Source organism: Scyliorhinus torazame, chromosome 17 (assembly GCF_047496885.1).
Source record: "Scyliorhinus torazame isolate Kashiwa2021f chromosome 17, sScyTor2.1, whole genome shotgun sequence".
NCBI classification, from domain to species: domain Eukaryota; kingdom Metazoa; phylum Chordata; class Chondrichthyes; order Carcharhiniformes; family Scyliorhinidae; genus Scyliorhinus; species Scyliorhinus torazame.
In genome coordinates, this window is record NC_092723.1 from 3,889,452 (window position 1) to 3,908,709 (window position 19,258).

At 44.7% G+C, this 19,258-nt stretch overlaps 2 protein-coding genes across 2 annotated transcripts in view; one reads left to right on the forward strand and one right to left on the reverse strand.

Annotated features, from left to right (window-relative positions):
- The window catches only part of LOC140393643 (uncharacterized), a 411,041-nt gene that overhangs the window by 208,180 nt on the left and 183,603 nt on the right, over positions 1–19,258 (reverse strand). The window lies entirely within an intron of this gene.
- LOC140393639 (acidic mammalian chitinase-like) lies at positions 298–18,591 on the forward strand. The gene is made up of 10 exons (XM_072479914.1): positions 298–445; positions 2,327–2,383; positions 3,060–3,210; positions 4,727–4,851; positions 10,147–10,273; positions 10,381–10,563; positions 11,526–11,642; positions 14,534–14,672; positions 17,358–17,583; positions 18,455–18,591. The coding sequence occupies exons 1-9, from the start codon at positions 369–371 to the stop codon at positions 17,570–17,572; spliced, it is 1,191 nt and encodes a 396-aa protein (XP_072336015.1). The 5' UTR covers positions 298–368; the 3' UTR covers positions 17,573–17,583; positions 18,455–18,591.

A 19,258-nucleotide genomic window follows, 5' to 3' on the forward strand; every position in this document is an offset into this window, starting at 1 on the left:
ATTATAGTTCATCTCAAATTGATGGTGAGGAAAACAATCTTAATGTTTCTGTTCACTCATCATTGTGAACTCTTAAACCTTTCAGCACATTTTGCTGTGAATTTTAACACTTATCCTATATTCTTTATTCCAGCGGTGGTCTTGTTGGCGTGCCTGGAACTGGGTGAGTCTTGGTGCTTTTTAAGCTATTTTTAATGATATGTAATGAGTAGAAGCTCAGTCCTGATTTTCCTTTCTCCTCAGGCTCTGCCTACAGACTGGTTTGTTACTTTACAAACTGGGCTCAATACAGACGAGGACCAGCGAAGTACAAGATCGATGATTTGGATCCCTGCTTGTGCACACATCTGATCTACGCTTTTGCTGGGATGAAGGACAATAAAATCACCACCTTTGACACAAATGATCTGACTCTCTACCACTCATTCAACAGCCTTAAGAACAAGTAGTATTTTTCTATTAATATTGAGAAAATACCTGCAATTCTAAATATAGTTTAAGGTTCTTTTATGTCCCGTTGAACATTGAAAAATGATGCCCAATGTTATGCAAATAAAAGATGACTGACCCAGTCAGGGAGATGATTTCTGGGTGAAATTGGGTTTTGTTGATTTGTGTCCCATTGGCAGAGATGAGTCGATGCCCAGTGGGTCTGACAATGTCTGACGCAATCATTGTCACCGTGTTGTCCCGTATAAACAAAAAAACACTTTATATTCACTCGAAGTTGCAAAAACCCTTGAGATGGTCGACCAAACCAGTGTGTGTGCAGGAACACTGGGCTGTGAGGGAGCTGGAATTTCCACTCCGTTCAACAACTCAGAGTGAGTGAGATCCCAACAAGCACCAATCAATGGGTGTTAAATATTTTCACAACATTGACACCACTCCCCATTATTGTAGCCAAATAGTGACCCCCCCCCCAGCCAAAGAGTAAGCGTTGCCTCCTCCCCCCACCCTGTTTTTAAACTCCTCCCTTGTCATTTGTGCTTTCCTGCCTGAGAGGAAAACCAGGTGTTTTGTCACCGACCCTGCTTCTGATCTTTACTCAAAGCTGCAATTTGCACGTTGCCGGCGAGATTGGAAGAGCTGAGAGTGACAGCATTTGTAATTAATGCAACGTTTGGCCGACTGTGGCATCAAGGAACCCTGGCAAAATTTAAGACATTTAATGGCATTGCCATTGCTGCAGACCCTTTGCCCACATTCACTGTCAACATATTGGGGGCTACCATTGACCACAAACTGAACTGGATCAGCCATATAGACGCTGTGGATATAAACACATGTCAGAGTCTGGGAATTCTGAGAGCAGCAACTCATCCCGTGACAGCCAAGACCTGTCCATCATGTGGAAGGCACACGCGAGGAGTGTGATGGAATACTCGCCACCTGCCTGAATGATTGCGCCTCCACTGCTCAGCATTGGCAAGTACAAAGGGGCAGCTTGAGTGGCTTAAATGTTAATTCCCTCCAACACCGACGTGCAGTAGCAGCAGTGTGTCCTGCTCAAAGATACAGTGAGCTGACCTCGACCATGGGAAGGGTAAGGAGACATGCCCCCAATCCACCCCAGCTGGCACAAGCATTAAACCCCATGGCACCAATCCTGCCCACACCAGATGCCCAGCCAACAGAGCCCAGCCCCAAGGCGGAAAGCTGCACCAGTGTGGTAACCCACTGTGTTCTGATATTAGAGGTTGTACGGTAGAACCTGCACTACAGGTTCACCTGGGGCCCCTGCATGCTAGCTCCGCCCAGGAGCCGGGTTATAAATATGCGTGGCCTCCAGCTCGCAGCCATTTCGTCAGCTGCTGTGGGAGGCCACACATCTGATACTAATAAAGTCTCAGTTTGGATTCAACTTCGTCTCCAGTCAAATTGATCGTGCCTCAACCAGCACCTTAATCTTTGCACGCATATTACAGCCTGGATGTGTTTGTGGTGGTTCCAACTTCTTTCACCCTATGGTTGACCAGTAATCGCTCCCTCTCCTTCTGCCTGCCTTTTTGGGTGTATTGGAAGGGTTTACAAAGTTAGTGAGCTGGATTAGCTTCGCTGCAGGTGCAATTAACCGTGAGAAAGACTGCCTTTAGTGGTGACATCCACATATCCATAACGGACCTTACCCCCTCTTTCTGTGGCACATCCTGATGTGAAATGTTTGTTCTGCACTGAAGTATTTCTGCTCAATTAAAAGTTAGCATCAAAATGAGAAAGCAGGATAAACATTGGGACAATAATGATTTTCAGCAACTCGAGTAGTATTAGAAAATGTATTTATGTTCTTCATTCTAAAAGAATAATTTGTTCCATTTTACAACAGAAATAGAAACCTTAAAACGCTCCTGTCCATTGGTGGCTGGAACTTTGGAACTCAGAAGTAAGATTAAAATATTTTATTATAGTGTTGGGCGAAACGTGCTTCTCTTTCTATTGTTCATAATATAAAATAAGCTGTAGTGTTAATATAAAATATAAAACACAGTGAAGTCAAAGGGATGGTTTTTAAAATGATAACTGTGTAGTTTTAGATAAATATATGGATTGTCAATTAACATATTGTGACTATATTCAGCTGAATGTAAAATATAATTCAAATAATATTAATAAAACATTCTGACAGGAACAAATACAGCATTTCTACGAGACTCAATTGATATTAATACACCCAGTGAAGATTGATTCAACTGATTAACAAGAGCAGCGACAATACAACACCTGTAGGGGCTGGTTTAGCACACTGGGCTAAATGGCTGGCTTTTAAAAAGCAGACCAAGGCAGGCCAGCAGCACGGTTCAATTCCTGTACCAGCCTCCCCGAACAGGCGCCGGAATGTGGCGACTAGGGGCTTTTCACAGTAACTTCATTGAAGCCTACTTGTGACAATAAGCGATTTTCATTTCATATCACAACTATATTTTTGTAATTTATAATTGGTTTCCTTGTATATTTTGAAATTGTAAAACAAATACGACCCTCTTAATGGTTCAGTTGCTAATTGCTGAGACCCAAATACTCACAGTTCTGACCTTGTTTAACATTCTCCTCTCCTCCAGGTTCTCCACTATGGTTTCCAAATCAGAAAACCGCCAAATTTTCATCAAGTCTGTGATTAGGCTGCTGCGTGGTTATGGATTTGATGGTTTGGACATTGACTGGGAATATCCTGGGAGACAAAATAAACACCTCTTCACGGTGCTGGCACAGGTAGGAGCAGATGTCTTTCACAGGATGTTTAGTCTTGTAACTAAAATAAAGCCCCTTTCAATCCTGTTTGTAAATTAAAATTTTGCTTTTGAGGTCCGCACGAAGGACACGGAACAGAGGAGCATTCCTGGGACATTGAGCTCTCCCAGTATTTTATTCCATTCAATGAGATCATGGTCAATCTGCAACTGAACCAACTTCTAGAAAGAGAGTTTGAAAAGACTGTCGGAATTTACGGCCATTCCCGCTGGCGTCATCTTCAGGTCCGACTGACAGCGAACTCCCACCACGGTTCCTGGGCAGTGGGGGTCCATCCAACGGAACTAGACAATCCCGTTGCCATCAATGGCGGCCCCCGTCCACCACCGCGAAGGGTGGGGCAGAAAATCCCACCCACTAATTTGTGAAACTTGAAATTTGAATATTTAAATGTGAAATATATGGATTGAAAATGAAATGAAATGAAAATCGCTTATTGTCACAAGTCAGCTTCAAATGAAGTTACTGCGAAAAGCCCCTAGTCGCCACATTCCGGCGCCTGTTCAGGGAGGCTGTTACGGGAATTGAACCGTGCTGCTGGCCTGCCTTGGTCTGCTTTCAAAGCCAGCGATTTAGCCCTGTGCTAAACAATGAAAGTAATTTGATCGAATCCTCATTAATCACCATTCTGGCAACTATGCAGTAAGAGCTATTCATAGAAATCATAGAATTTACAGTGCAGAAAGAGGCCATTCGGCCCATCGAGTCTGCACCGGCTCTTGGAAAGAACACCCTACCCAAGCCCACACCTTCACCTTATCCCTATAACCCAGTAACCCCACCCAACACTAAGGGCAATTTTGGACACTAAGGACAATTTAGCACGGCCAATCCACCTAACCTGCACATCTTTGGACTGTGGGAGGAAACCGGAGCATCCGGAGGAAACCCACGCAGACACGGGGAGAACGTGCAGACTCCGCACAGACAGTGACCCAAGCCGGGAATCGAAACTGGGACCCTGGAGCTGTGAAGCAATTGTGCTACCCACAATGCTACCGTGCTATTGATCAAGGCTCCGTTTAAACCTGGTCCTACCTCTGACTTTACCCTTAGATTAGACACATTATTGTGTGACACTTGGTCATGGATTTGGATTTAGATTTATTGTCACGTGTACTGAGGTACAGTGAAGATTATCGTCCTGCGTACAGTCCAGGCAGATCCTTCTGTAATGAAAAACATAAGACATACGATAAATACACAGTGGAAATACATAGACATCAGGGGAAGCATACGGAGTGTAGAGCTACTCAGTGGAGAAGATGCGTAGAGAGTTCAGGTCAGTTCATAAGAGGGTCCTTCACGAGTCAGGTAACAGCGGGGAAGAAGCTGTTTTTGAACTTGTCATTGCGTGTTCTCAGACTTTGTATCTCTTTGTTATATGAAGCTGGACAATTATTTAGTGAGTGTTTGAAACCCTCCATTTGGTGAGGATCAGTTGTTAAGAGAAACTTTATTCATTTTTAACTTTTAGGAATTGGTGGCAGCTTTTGAAGTTGAGGCGAAAATCTCTGGACAACCCCGAATGCTGCTCTCAGCTGCAGTTTCTGCTGGAATGGGCAACATTGGTATGAGCTATGAGGTTCCTGAACTTGGAAAGTAAGTATTGATATTAGTCACACAGGCAGTGTGGGAGAGGGATGTAGAATGATAGGTTCGAAAATTTCCTCTTGGTTTTGGATTTAATAGTTTGTTTATTGACTGGGAATGCCTCGGTTAAGCTGTATTTAGAAGCTGGGGTTTTGGATTTAATAGTTTGTTTAGTGACTGGGAATGCCCCGGTTAAGCTGTATTCAGAAGCTGGGGTTTTGGATTTAATAGTTTGTTTAGTGACTGGGAATGCCTCGGTTAAGCTGTATTCAGAAGCTGGGGTTTTGGATTTAATAGTTTGTTTAGTGACTGGGAATGCCTCGGTTAAGCTGTATTCAGAAGCTGGGGTTTTGGATTTAATAGTTTGTTTAGTGACTGGGAATGCCCCGGTTAAGCTGTATTTAGAAGCTGGGGTTTTGGATTTAATAGTTTGTTTAGTGACTGGGAATGCCCCGGTTAAGCTGTATTCAGAAGCTGGGGTTTTGGATTTAATAGTTTGTTTAGTGACTGGGAATGCCTCGGTTAAGCTGTATTCAGAAGCTGGGGTTTTGGATTTAATAGTTTGTTTAGTGACTGGGAATGCCTCGGTTAAGCTGTATTTAGAAGCTGGGGTTTTGGATTTAATAGTTTGTTTAGTGACTGGGAATGCCCCGGTTAAGCTGTATTCAGAAGCTGGGGTTTTGGATTTAATAGTTTGTTTAGTGACTGGGAATGCCCCGGTTAAGCTGTATTCAGAAGCTGGGGTTTTGGATTTAATAGTTTGTTTAGTGACTGGGAATGCCCCGGTTAAGCTGTATTCAGAAGCTGGGGTTTTGGATTTAATAGTTTGTTTAGTGACTGGGAATGCCTCGGTTAAGCTGTATTCAGAAGCTGGGGTTTTGGATTTAATAGTTTGTTTAGTGACTGGGAATGCCCCGGTTAAGCTGTATTCAGAAGCTGGGGTTTTGGATTTAATAGTTTGTTTAGTGACTGGGAATGCCTCGGTTAAGCTGTATTCAGAAGCTGGGGTTTTGGATTTAATAGTTTGTTTAGTGACTGGGAATGCCTCGGTTAAGCTGTATTTAGAAGCTGGGGTTTTGGATTTAATAGTTTGTTTAGTGACTGGGAATGCCCCGGTTAAGCTGTATTCAGAAGCTGGGGTTTTGGATTTAATAGTTTGTTTAGTGACTGGGAATGCCCCGGTTAAGCTGTATTCAGAAGCTGGGGTTTTGGATTTAATAGTTTGTTTAGTGACTGGGAATGCCCCGGTTAAGCTGTATTCAGAAGCTGGGGTTTTGGATTTAATAGTTTGTTTAGTGACTGGGAATGCCCCGGTTAAGCTGTATTCAGAAGCTGGGGTTTTGGATTTAATAGTTTGTTTAGTGACTGGGAATGCCCCGGTTAAGCTGTATTCAGAAGCTGGGGTTTTGGATTTAATAGTTTGTTTAGTGACTGGGAATGCCCCGGTTAAGCTGTATTTAGAAGCTGGGGTTTTGGATTTAATAGTTTGTTTAGTGACTGGGAATGCCCCGGTTAAGCTGTATTCAGAAGCTGGGGTTTTGGATTTAATAGTTTGTTTAGTGACTGGGAATGCCCCGGTTAAGCTGTATTCAGAAGCTGGGGTTTTGGATTTAATAGTTTGTTTAGTGACTGGGAATGCCCCGGTTAAGCTGTATTCAGAAGCTGGGGTTTTGGATTTAATAGTTTGTTTAGTGACTGGGAATGCCTCGGTTAAGCTGTATTCAGAAGCTGGGGTTTTGGATTTAATAGTTTGTTTAGTGACTGGGAATGCCCCGGTTAAGCTGTATTCAGAAGCTGGGGTTTTGGATTTAATAGTTTGTTTAGTGACTGGGAATGCCTCGGTTAAGCTGTATTCAGAAGCTGGGTGATGCTGAGCAAGCTGGACAAATGCTCCTTTCTTTCAACAAAGGGTAAAATATGAAAAGCAGGGGAACGACAGGAAAACACATTTGAATTATGTGCCGCCTTTGCCAGCTTTAGAGTAATCCCGGTTAATGAAGTATTTTGTAGTTCTATAGACACAACTGCACCAACTAACAATCTCACATCAAAGCCCCCAAAACAGCAGGGAGATGATGACCAGATAGCTTTTTTATCTGGTTACGTTTTAGGGATCAATGTCAGTTATGAAACCAATTTTACTCTTTTCGTAACATTAATATATCTAAGATAAACGCAAGTTACTGTGGATGCTGGAATCTGAAACAAAAACAGAAAAGGCTGGGCAATCTCAGCAGATCAGACAGTGTCTGTGGAGAGAGAAGGGAGCTCACGTTTCCAGTCTGAGTGACTCTTTGTCAAAGCTCGAGAGAACTGGAAATAGGGTCAGATTTATACTGTTGTGGGGAGACGGGTTTGCATGGAGCGGTGGGGCTGAATAGGAGGTGGAGATTGATAACAATGTTGTGGACAAAAAGAAAAAGGAAATATAAATGGGGGTGATAATGACTAAAAAGGGTGCTGATAGTGGCACATTAAGAGATCAGAATGTGTTACTGCGAGAACAAGGGTAAGCAGTGTGTCAAAGTACAAGTTTAATTTCTGAATGTATAGGCCCTTCTCATCAGTTGTGTTGTGATGTAGGAGTGATCGAGTGTGCTGCTTTGTGCCATGGTGGGACTGTGCCTACTGTGAAGTTGCTGGGTTGTTTAGAATGATGACTAAGGACTACAACTTAAACGGTTTACTGTAAAATCTTCACCAGCTCTTACATGCCACGCCTGTACCCACACTCGTGAGAATGTCTGCACAACCAATATGTCACTTCCTGTGTGCAAGTCGTGGCAACATATCCATGAATACCCATTCTATGTTTGCTATGCCCATTCTAGTCCCTGCTGCATTGAAGCAGTGTAATAGAGAGGCACGTGGTTGACCCTGAGTGTCAATGGTTCCATCCATTGATCCAGAATGATTCTCTTTAGGTTTGACAATGGGTGAATGAGTCTGTTTAGGAATCTAAACAAAGCTCTTGTTTGTACCAGATGAGCGCTGGTCATTTCAAAGCTCACTTGAAAATCGCACTTGGCAAACCACCCCCAGTCAGTGGTTAGGACGTTTTATTAGTCTCCAATTTTAAACAGGATTGTCGGGTTAAAATAAACCTTGGTTGGAATACAGTATAGCCACACACAAAGGTCTTAGTGCTGGCTCAGTGGTAGCACTCTTGTCATAGAATTTACAGTGCAGAAGGAGGCCATTCGGCCCATCGAGTCTGCACCGGCTCTTGGAAAGAGCACCCTACCCAAGGTCAACACCTCCACCCTATCCCCATACCCCAGTAACCCCACCCAACACTAAGGGCAATTTTGGACACTAAGGGCAATTTATCATGGCCAATCCACCTAACCTGCACATCTTTAGACTGTGGGAGGAAACCGGAGCACCCGGAGGAAACCCACGCACACACGGGGAGGACGTGCAGACTCCGCACAGACAGTGACCCAAGCCGGGAATTGAACCTGGGACCCCTGGAGCTGTGAAGCAATTGTGCTATCCACAACGCTACCGTGCTGCCCTTGTGATTTCAATTGGAATGTCTCAGCTGACACCCAGTGCCATTCTGAGGGAGTGCCGCACTGCCCATTGGATATCACATCTGAAGTCCTGTCTGATTTCTTAACGAGATGTAAGAGGCCCCATGGCCTCATTGAAGGAAGAGTTCCCCCAATGTTCTGGCTAACAGCATCATTCTCGTTGGTCGATCCATATAAAAAGGACAAGGCACACAGGCTCTGCCTCTTCCAGAGACCAAGAGAGCAGGACAGGGTTGATTACAGCAACATCACACGTGGTCAAGAGCAAGCATGTATGGTTAGCGGAATAGACTGTGTTACTAGAGAGTCAGATTAGCAGAGTGTCGAACTCATTTAAGAGAATTGTTAATCGTTCAATAAATATGTCAAACCTATCTCAGAGTCTGGAGCATCATTCAGCAGAGCCGACATCAAGTGGCAGCTTTTGTTACCGGCAATAACATAACACGACAGTCTCCACAACACAATATTCCATCTCACTACAGCAAGTCAAACTGACCGGCCGATAATTCTCGCCATCTTTTCTGCTGCCTTTTAAAAAATAGATGCAACAAGAATTTTCTCCATCTTCCAAACAAGAGCAAAGCAGACACAGGGGGCGGGATTCTCCGCCGGCGGGCTGCTCCGTTTTGCGGAGCCCGGGGGTTTCCCGACAGCGTGGGGCTGCCCCACACGGGGAAACCCCATTGACCAGCCGGCGTAACGGAGCATCCCGCCGGCGGGTCGGGACAGAAATGTGGCGCGGCGGGACGGAGAATCCAGCCCTACAACTGCGTACTAATAGATTGGATTCTCCCAAACTGCAACCATGTCCCCACGCCGGTGTAGAAACGCTGGCGTTTCACTTTGAAGACTCCTGCAGAAAAGATGAGCCGATTCACTGACCTGCAGGCAGCTAGCAGAGACCCAGAGTGATTCAGGCAGCTTTAGCTGCGGATACGGGCCCCCGCACTTCCGGTTTCGAGTCTGCGCATGCGCACGGCGGCGGCCTTAGTCCACAACCACCACGCGAGCTTCCCGACGAGTGTAAGGTGGTTAGAACCGTGCCATCGTGAACTCGGCCGGTCGGCAGCGGAGGATTGATGGGCGGGCCTCTGGCAATGGGCCCCCAGCCACGCGGAGTACTCCGCGAACACGCCGATTCTCGGGTCCCGGAGGATCACCGGACCGGCGGCGGGCCCGATTTCGCCGTGAAATTGGTGTGGTGAATGGAACTACTGTTAATTCACCAGTGCGCTGTGACATCATGTTACTGCTGTATCGTGTTACGTTATGTGTTTAACCCTGTGGGCTCCACCTATGGGCCATTGTACGGCTTCACCCACAGGGGGATATGTCGGGGCATGTACGGGCTCGCCCATGGCTCCACCCCTTACAGGAATAATAAAGGCAGCTGACCTGCGGGGCCATATTCATTGTTGCACCGGTCACAGGCAGGCTCAGTTGTAAGCTGATTAAAACCACGGTTTACTCCTCAACGTGTCTCTCAGTGAATTGATAGTCGCATCAATTGGATTCGCCGCCGCCATGCCAAACGTGATTTCAGCACTGGGCAGCGTAGAATCCAGCTCTGTATGTTGAAAGTTATTCAGCAACTGTAAACTGCTTTGGGATATCCTGAGGTCGTGGAAGGTCTTAGATAAATGCAAGGCCCTTTTTTATTTGCTATAGTTTTATTTGCCAGAGCTCATTAGCTTAATGAGTTAGATGATTACCATTTATTTTAGTAAAAAGGATATCTGTGTAACTCAGACCTCTTCTCACACAGATACTTGGACTTTTTCAATGTGATGACATATGACTTTGTTGGATCTGGGAATATTGTCACTGGAGAAAATAGTCCTCTTTATCCTCTTCCAAATAACAAACATTACACCAACCTTTACTTTAATGTGGTAAGTGTTCATGAAAATAGAAATCAGTGATATTGATTATTTCCAATGGTCTTTAGCCAGATGGGTCGTGAAAGATTTCCAGCAGCTACTTTCATTTTTTTTGGTAGAACTTTACGATGAATTACTGGAGGATTCAGGGAGCTCCTGCAGAGAAACTGAATATTGGATTCCCTACATATGGCCATACCTTCAGGCTGACCACATCTGACCATGGAATTGGAGCCCCATCTGGAGGTCCTGGACCAGCTGGGAAATACACCAGATCGACTGGAAGCTTGGCCTATTATGAGGTATTAAGACTGGTGCATATTATTTTTCTCTGTCAGGTCATATATTGAAAATACTATTGAACCAATTTTTGAATTCGACCCTCCAAAAAAACTCAAGCTTTACTGTGAGAAATTACCTCAATCATATGAACGTCCTCAGGCAGATTAAGTCACGTGTTCAAATGTATTTTGAAAACATAAGCTGACTGCCCTTGTGCAGTTCAAGTGATGAAAGTTTCCAGAATGACCCAGTGTTAAAACAGGCCGTGCATTCGGACATCCTTACCCAGGACACCTCTATCTGATCATCTGCCCCGTGTATGAAGATCCCGCTGCCTCTGCCAGCTTCACAACACATGGCATCGCCCAGCTTAGCTACCAGGAGCTGAAACGTGTGACATCACACTCTGATGATCAGAGACACAATGTCACAGCCTCCATCAGCAGGAGGTGTTTGACTGTCTCACTCTGGCCATTGTTGTCAGTCTTGGGAAATACACAAGGAGGTGAAGTGGAGGATATCACATTTTACATCCTCAACCTCCCTCTCAACAGGAAATTTTAGGGTTTTTTGTTTCGTGATTACAGTCATTCCTCAGCATTTGTGCATCAACCTGTGTCTTATTTGCACATTGTTGGAAGGGTAAGTAAGCTGGTGTTGATGTTGAGACTCAGATCAATCTCGAGATGCTGTCTGACCCCTCCTCTGCCTCATATTGGAAACGTGCAGAGTGAAGCATCAATGATTGTCTCGGGTCCTTTTGTTCAGCATTTGCTATTTATGAATAAAAATATTTTTTTGACAGCAAAATAGAATGGTGCCCCCAGTTTGAGGAATGCAATTAAGAGAAAATGATAGCTGAATAAACGTTTAAGGAAAAGTGAAATCAGAAAGGTTGTCAGCCTCCCTGGGAAGCATTGCAAACCACTGATTGTTGGTGGCCACTGATGATTTGAATACGAATGTCTCACTCTTCTCACAGATCTGCACACTTCTGAAAAGTGGTACGTCGATATGGAATGCTCCACAGGTGGTTCCATACGGTTACAAAGGAGATACGTGGATCGGGTATGACAATGTGAAAAGCTTTAGAGACAAGGTACCTTTGTTAAATTGATTTTATACATTTCATATTTGTTGATTTGGTGCAATATTTGTTGCGATATACTACTGGGCGGCACAGAGGCACAGTGGTTAGCACTGCTGCCTCACAGCGCTAGGACCGGGGTTCAATTCCGGCATCTGGTTACTGTCTGTGAGGAGTTGGCATGTTCTCCCCGTGTCTGCGTGGGTTTCCTCCGGGTGCTCCGGTTTCCTCCCACGATCCAAAGATGTGCAGGTTAAGTGGATTGGCCGTGCTAAATTTCTCCTGACTGTCCAAAGGCTAGGTCGGGTTACGGGGGTAGAATGGGTGAGTGGATTTGGGTGAGGTGCTCTTTCAGAGGGTCGGTGCAGACTCAATGGGTCAAATGGCTTCCTTCTGCACTGTAGAAATTCTATGATTCTATGATTCTTGTTTGTTGCAATAAGCAAGTGAATCCTGATGTTACATCGATCAACCGAATCACTTGAAAATTACATTACACATACGACTTTTGGACCATGACATATGGATGAGAGATCTTGTTTGATGCCTTTAGCCACCATTCTTTTTTCTGATGTAGTCTCTTATACAATATTGTTGGGAGAAGATCATATCCTGTCAATTCACCTCTTTGTGGGCAGAATGGCAGTGCCTTCCAGACTCAAACATCTCGCGACATGGAAAAGATTTTCCAGAAACCACTTCTGCATCTTTTACAAATTATTTTAAACCTGTGACCTCTCATTCTCAATCCTTTCACGAGTCGGAATGACTTTTAAAATCTCAATCAAATCTCCTCAGCCTTTGTTTTTTGAGGAAAACAGTCCCCACCTCTTGCATCTATCTTCATATCTGAAGTTCCTCCACCTTGGAATTATTCTCATGAATCTTTTCTGCATCCTCTAATGCCTTTGTGTTCTTCTGAATGTGTAGAGTCCTGAACTGGGTGCAATACTGGGACTGAACTAATGACTTATACGAGTCAAACACAAGCTCTTTGTTCTTGCACTCTATCTTCCAACTATGTGGTCCTGTTAACAATATGGCCATGATATGAATGATTTAGGAACTGTTCTCTTAACTGTCCCGCCACATTCAATGGCTTAGGAACATAGGAGTTAGGAGCAGAAATAGGCAATTCACCCCTTTGAGCCTGCTCCACGATTCAATCAGATCCTGGCTGATCTCTTCCTGGTCCCAAATCCACCTCCCACCTGTTCCCCATATCCCTTTAACCCATTTTTAAAATCATAAATATATCGCCTTCTTGAAACCATTTAATGATTCAGACTCCACCACACTGTGGGGCAGCGGGTTCCACAAACTCACCACCCTCTGCGAGAAGTAGCTCCTCCTCATCTCAGTTCTAAATCTCCCGCCTCTCAACCTATATTTATGGCGTTTCATTCTAGTTTGCCCCACAAGGGGGAACATTTGGTCTACATTTACTTTATCAATCCCATTTAGTATTTTATATACCTCGATCGGAACCCCTCTCATCCTTCTAAACTCCTGCGAGTATAATCCTAAACTGTTTAATCTCTTTTCATACGTCAACCCTTTAAGCCCCAGAATCAATCTGGTGACCCGCCTCTGAACTGCCTCCAAAGCCACCACACCCTTCCTCAAATAAGGAGACCCAAACGGACACAAAATTCCAGATGTGGTCTCACCCACACCCTATACAATTGCAACAACACTTCTCTACTTTTATACTCCAGTCCCTTTATATAATAATAATTTTCATTGTCACAAGTAGGCTTACATTAACACTGCAATGAAGTTACTGTGAAAAGCCCCTAGTCGCCACACTCCGACGCCGGTTCGAGTATACTGAGGGAGAATTCGGAATGTCCAATTCATCTAAAATAGCCTGCTCCCTGGTTGGCTCCATAACATTATGCTCGAAGAAACAATCCCTCATACACTTTTAAGGGCAGCACGGTAGAACATGTGGATAGCACTGTGGCTTCACAACGCCAGGGACCCAGGTTCGATTCCCCGCTGGATCACTGTCTGTGCGGAGTCTGCACGTTCTCCCCGTGTTTGCGTGGGTTTCCTCCGGGTGCTCCGGTTTCCTCCCACAGTCCAAAGACATGCAGGTTAGGTGGATTGGCCATGATAAATTACCCTTAGTGACCAAAAAAAAGGTTAGGAGGGGTTATTGGGATACGGGGATAAGGTGGAAGTGAGGGCTTAAGTGGGTCAGTGCAGACTCGATGGGCCGAATGGCCTCCTTCTGCACTGTATAATCTATGTTCTTTATGAAATCTCCCTCAAAGCAACCCTTGCCAATTTGATTAATCCAGCCAATGTACATGTTAAAATCACCCATGATTACTGTTGTGCCCTTGTCATAAGCCCTCATTATTTCTTGGAATTATTGCTCGGGGGGCCTGTAAATTACTCCTTCCAAGGAGTTTTTTCCCTTATTTTATATTTTCACCCAGACTGATTCAACATTTTGGCCTTAAGTGCTAATATAATTTCTTAATACAGTCTTAATACAGACTTAAAAACCTATACATTCAGGTCCCTCTGTTCCTGATACCCTTTTAAAGATGTATCAATTATTTTCCATTGTCTCTCCATATTCTTCCTCTCAAATTAATTACTTCATGTTTTGCTGCATCGAACCTCAGCTGTCACCGGTCTTCCCATTCCTCCAACTTGCCTCTGGCCTATCATAGTCCTGAGCTAACCTTCTCATAGTTTACAATGCCTTCAAGTTTTATATCATCTTCACACTTTGAAATGGTGCCCTGTACATCAAAGTCTAGGTCATCAATATATATCAGGGTAAACAAGGGTCCAAACACGGACCCTTGGGAAGGATAAGTTATATTTGGGCAAAAGCTACTTGCAACGAGGATTTGTGAAATAAAGTTGTGAACAATGTCTTTCAGGCGGAGTGGCTGACGAAGAACAACTTTGGAGGAGCTATGGTGTGGACCCTCGCTATGGATGATTTCTCTGGTTCTTTCTGCAACCAAGGGCCGTATCCTCTCATTAATGCGCTGCACACTGGACTTGGAATTTCATCAGGTAAATGTCAGGATTCTTTATACTTGGAGTTGATTATTCATTTATGTCACAAAGTCAGCATGGACAGCAACTAATAATGAATATAACGGAGAAATGATTTATAAGACCATAAAACCATAAGACATAGGAGCAGAATTAGGCCACTCGGCCCATCGAGTCTGCTCCGCCATTCAATCCTGGCTGATATTTTCTCATCCCCATTCTCCTGCCTTCTCCCCATAACCCCTGATCCCCTTATGTATATACATTTGCTGTATAATCAATGTTTTTCAATTTCAACATTGTTAGAGCCACAGAAACGCGACTGATAGAATGTTGCTCAGTCCGTTACAATCCCAGCGGGACAGTCAGGCCCCAAAATGGAACACTGGCTCAATAATCTGTAACGTTTGTTTTGTTTAGAGACATGGATGAACAAAGTCAAAGGTCTGTCAGTTAACTTGTCACAAAATAATCAGACTTTTATGAAACACAAATAGATTTACTATAATACATTAGTCCTCCACCCCACCTACATCTTTCCAGGTGTAAAAAAACCTTTACGGCTGGATTCTCTGATCCTGAGGCTAAGTGTTGACGCCGTCTGAAACTCTGTCGCGTTTCTCCACGGCGTCAACATGGCCTCAGGATCAGCAATTCTGGCCCCTACAGGGGGTTGGCAGGGCACTGGAGCGACCCACGCCGCTCCAGCTGCTGAATCCGGCATCAACTGGGTGCCGCGGGGTCCGCACATGCACAGTGGCACCGGCAACAATGCGCGCATGCGCAGTGGCTCCCTTCTCCGCGCTGGCCCCAACGCAACATGGCGTTGGGCTAAAGGGGCTGGCGCAGAAGAAAGGAGGCCCCCCCAGCCCGAGAGGCCGGCCCGCCGATTGGTGGGCCAGGCCACAACGGAAGCCCCCCCCCCCCCGGGTTCGATTTACCCCTCCCCCCCCACAGGCCGCCTCCGGACACTGCCACGCCGAGGTCCCGCTGGCGGAGAGCAGGGTAGAACGGCGCCGGCGAGACTCGGGTTTTTTCGCGACGGCCGCTCGGCCCATCCCGGGCCGAGAATCGGCGGGGGGGGCCGCGTAGAGCGGCCCCTGACTGGCGCTCTGCCGACCTCGCTGGCACCAATGGCGCCGATTCTCTGCGGCCCCGGGCTGAGAGAATCCCACCCTGAAGAACTGAGTCCCTGTTGAATAATAGGCCGACTGCAGTCAGACACACCACACTCTGAAACCAAGTGGCAGATGCCACCCAGTACAACTTCCGTGAATTTCTCCTCAAAAGCCTCCAAATGATTTTCTCACTGTGAGCTGACAGGCTTCACTGGATCTCTGGCTTCCACACAAGTGTTTCTGAACTCCACCCTCAAAATACATGCCTGCGATTCTCTCAAACAATGCTTTCTCTCAAATGCCTTCAACAAGGATCCAGCTCCAGGATTTAAGTCTCTCATTTCAGAATCTCTCTGCCTTGGATTGCCTTGTACATTCAAGCTCCCACACAACCTCTGAGGACTCAGTCATTCCAACAGAACACCACTGCTTCACAGCTGTAGTAAGGTGTCACCAACGTTAGAATGACTTCAGACGTTTAGCTATCCACTAACCAAATTAATCGGTTCTGCACCTTTCAGCTCTCGAAATGAAATGAAAATCGCTTATTGTCACAAGTAGGCTTCAAATGAAGTTACTGTGAAAAGCCTCTAGTCGCCACATTCCGGCGCCTGTTCGGGGAGGCTGGTACGGGAATTGAACCGTGCTGCTGGCCTGCCTTGGTCTGCTTTACAAGCCAGCTAAACCAGTCCCTTAGGAAATAGGAACAGGAGTAGGCCATTCAGCCCCTCGAGCCTGTCCCACCATTCAATGAGATCATGTCTGCTCTGTGACCTAATTCCATCTACCTGCCTGAGGGCCATATCCCTTAATATTTTTGCTCAACAAAAATCTATCCATCTCAGATTTAAAATTAACAACTGTTCCAGCTTCAACTGCTGTGTGTGGGAGAGAGTTTCAAACATCTCTCCTGAACGGTCTGACCCTAATTTTTAGACGATGCCCCTAGTTTTAGAATCTCCAACCAGTGTAAATAGTTTATCTTTATCCACCCTATCTTTCCCTATTAATATCTTGAATACTTGATCAGATCCCCCCTTAGTCTTCTAAATTCTAGAGCAAACAGGTCCAATTTGAGGAAGGATATTAAGGGATATGAGCCAAAGGCAGGTACATGGGGTTAGGTCACAGATCAACCATGATCTCACTGACTGGCAGGACAGGCTTGAGGGGCTGAATGGCCTCCTGCTGTTGCGATATTGTTGCAACCAGTGTGCAATGATATTTAAATAAACTGAAAATGTGCTTTGTGTAATTGTGCAATTTAAAAGGATAGTTTGTTGTGATACAAATTTATCAACTTTTTCAGTTTCCTTTTTATTTAACTTGACTTGAGGTCAAACTATATGCACTACAACTGTCGAGATGGAATTAGTTGTTCCAAAATTTCCTCAGTGATTGAACTGGGTTTCCAAACAGCTCATTCTTGATGCTGTAAGAAGTTGAGCTCCACCAGATACTGGAATGAATTGACATCTACCTGAGGGGTTTTAGTGTCCCAGAGCCGTTAACTTCGCAACGTTTACTTTTGTTTGTGACTAATTTTGAAGCAGGTGATGAAATTGTGAATTTTATTTCCTTCCAGCTTGTGTTCCATCTAAAACAACGCTGAAGCCAGCTGTCCCTGTCACTCAGCCCCCTGGCAGTGGTTTCTGTGCCAACAAATCTAATGGTTTCTATGCTGATCCAAAGGACAAGACCAAATTTTACCAATGTGACGATGGAGTAACCTACCTGAAGAATTGTATTCCTGGGTTAGTCTATGACCCTTCCTGTACCTGTTGTAACTGGCCACAATGAGAAAGCAGAAGGTAGGTTTGTTTACTAACTAAAAGACAAAACAGGCATTCTGTGGAAATCAATAATGTTGAGGTAGCATAAAATACTAATGCAGCCTTTATTAGGTGTCCTGAAATAAGGCAACGGGAGTTCAAAATATATGGGTAAAATTTAATTGCTGTTTGTGCAATTCGATCAAACCCTGACAATATGCGTGTCAAATGGTTGTAGGTTCATTTTCCCAGAGTCAATGGGGTTGAAATGGATGGTATGCCCTTGCTTTGTGTGATTTTTATTGGTTTATGGGATGTGGTGTTGTTCTCATGAAGACCTCTTATTGCCCAGCACTAATTACCCTTGATTAGCCGCCATCTTGAACCACTGCAGTCCCCTTGGCAACGCTCTGACATCATAGAATCTGCAATGATATTTTCACTAAACAAGGTTGCTGAGTTTTATTTCAGCCCAAGCTGCTTTTCCATATATGTCCCAGAAACTGGTTGTGGAATTGGGGAATTCTGTGTGTGTGTGTGTGTGTGCGTGCGCGTGTGTGTCTGTGTGTGTCTGTCTGTGTGTGTGTGTGTGTGTGTGTGTGTGTGTCTGTGTGTGTGCGTGTGTGCGTGTGTCTGTCTGTGTGTGTGTCTGTCTGTGTGTGCGTGCATGTGTGTGTGTGTCTGTCTGTGTGTGTGTCTGTCTGGGTGTGTGTGTGTGTGTGGGGTCCTGGTCAGTTCTGTTGGGTGGAGGTGTGTCACTGGGGAAGGACAAAGGTGAGGAAACGGAAAATAATAATTTAAAAATAGATCTAAAATAGAAGTTGTTTAAGTTGTTTTTTAATGCAGCTGATGTGATATTGAAACATTATTGTTGAGTGAAAGAACACTAAAATCCTCTTTCTCTTTCCAGCCGCCATCAATCTTGGTCGGGCACCAGTGAAGCTGTAACTGGTTTCAGTTTAATTACTGAAGTGACTACTTTGTGGGTGAAGACCATTAATGTCCCACATCGAATTTGTCTCAACTGAAAATATACATTTTAGTTTAAACAGCAAAATAAAATCATTGGCTCATTAAGAAAACAGTTATTGACATTTTCAAAATTAATAAATTAAATTCATTTCTAACACAACAGTTCAAGACAGGAACAGACGTTTGAAACTTTGACACAGACTCGAAGCACAGCTCACCAATATCTACAGTCACTCCGGCACCTCACAGGGAAACACAGGGAAAGTGGAACCAACTGAGTTTTTGCTTCCCGCATCCTACTGACATTTTTCCCACATGGAAAAAATTGCACTAATCATTTATATAGTGGGTTAACTAATTGTCCGTGAGACAGATAGCAGGTGGGGGAGAATTTAAATTGGCAGTACATTTCTGATGTGATAATGTTTTCTGTTAGATTCCCACCTGCCTGAGGGGATTTTATTCTGTTCCCTTTTTTAAATTATTTGGCTGTGGGTGTTGTTGACAAGGCGACGGCTTGTCGTCCATCTCAAACTGCTATTGAGAAACTGGTGGTGAGCTGCCTTCTTGAAGCCGCTGCAGTCCAGTTGTGTAGGTACACCCACAATGCTGTTGGGAGGAAGTCTCAGGATTTTGATCCAGTGATACTGAAGAAATTGTGATTTCATTCAAAGTGTGGGTGATATGTGACTTGGAGAGTAAAGTGAAGGTGGTGATATGCCCATGCATCTGCTACCCTTGT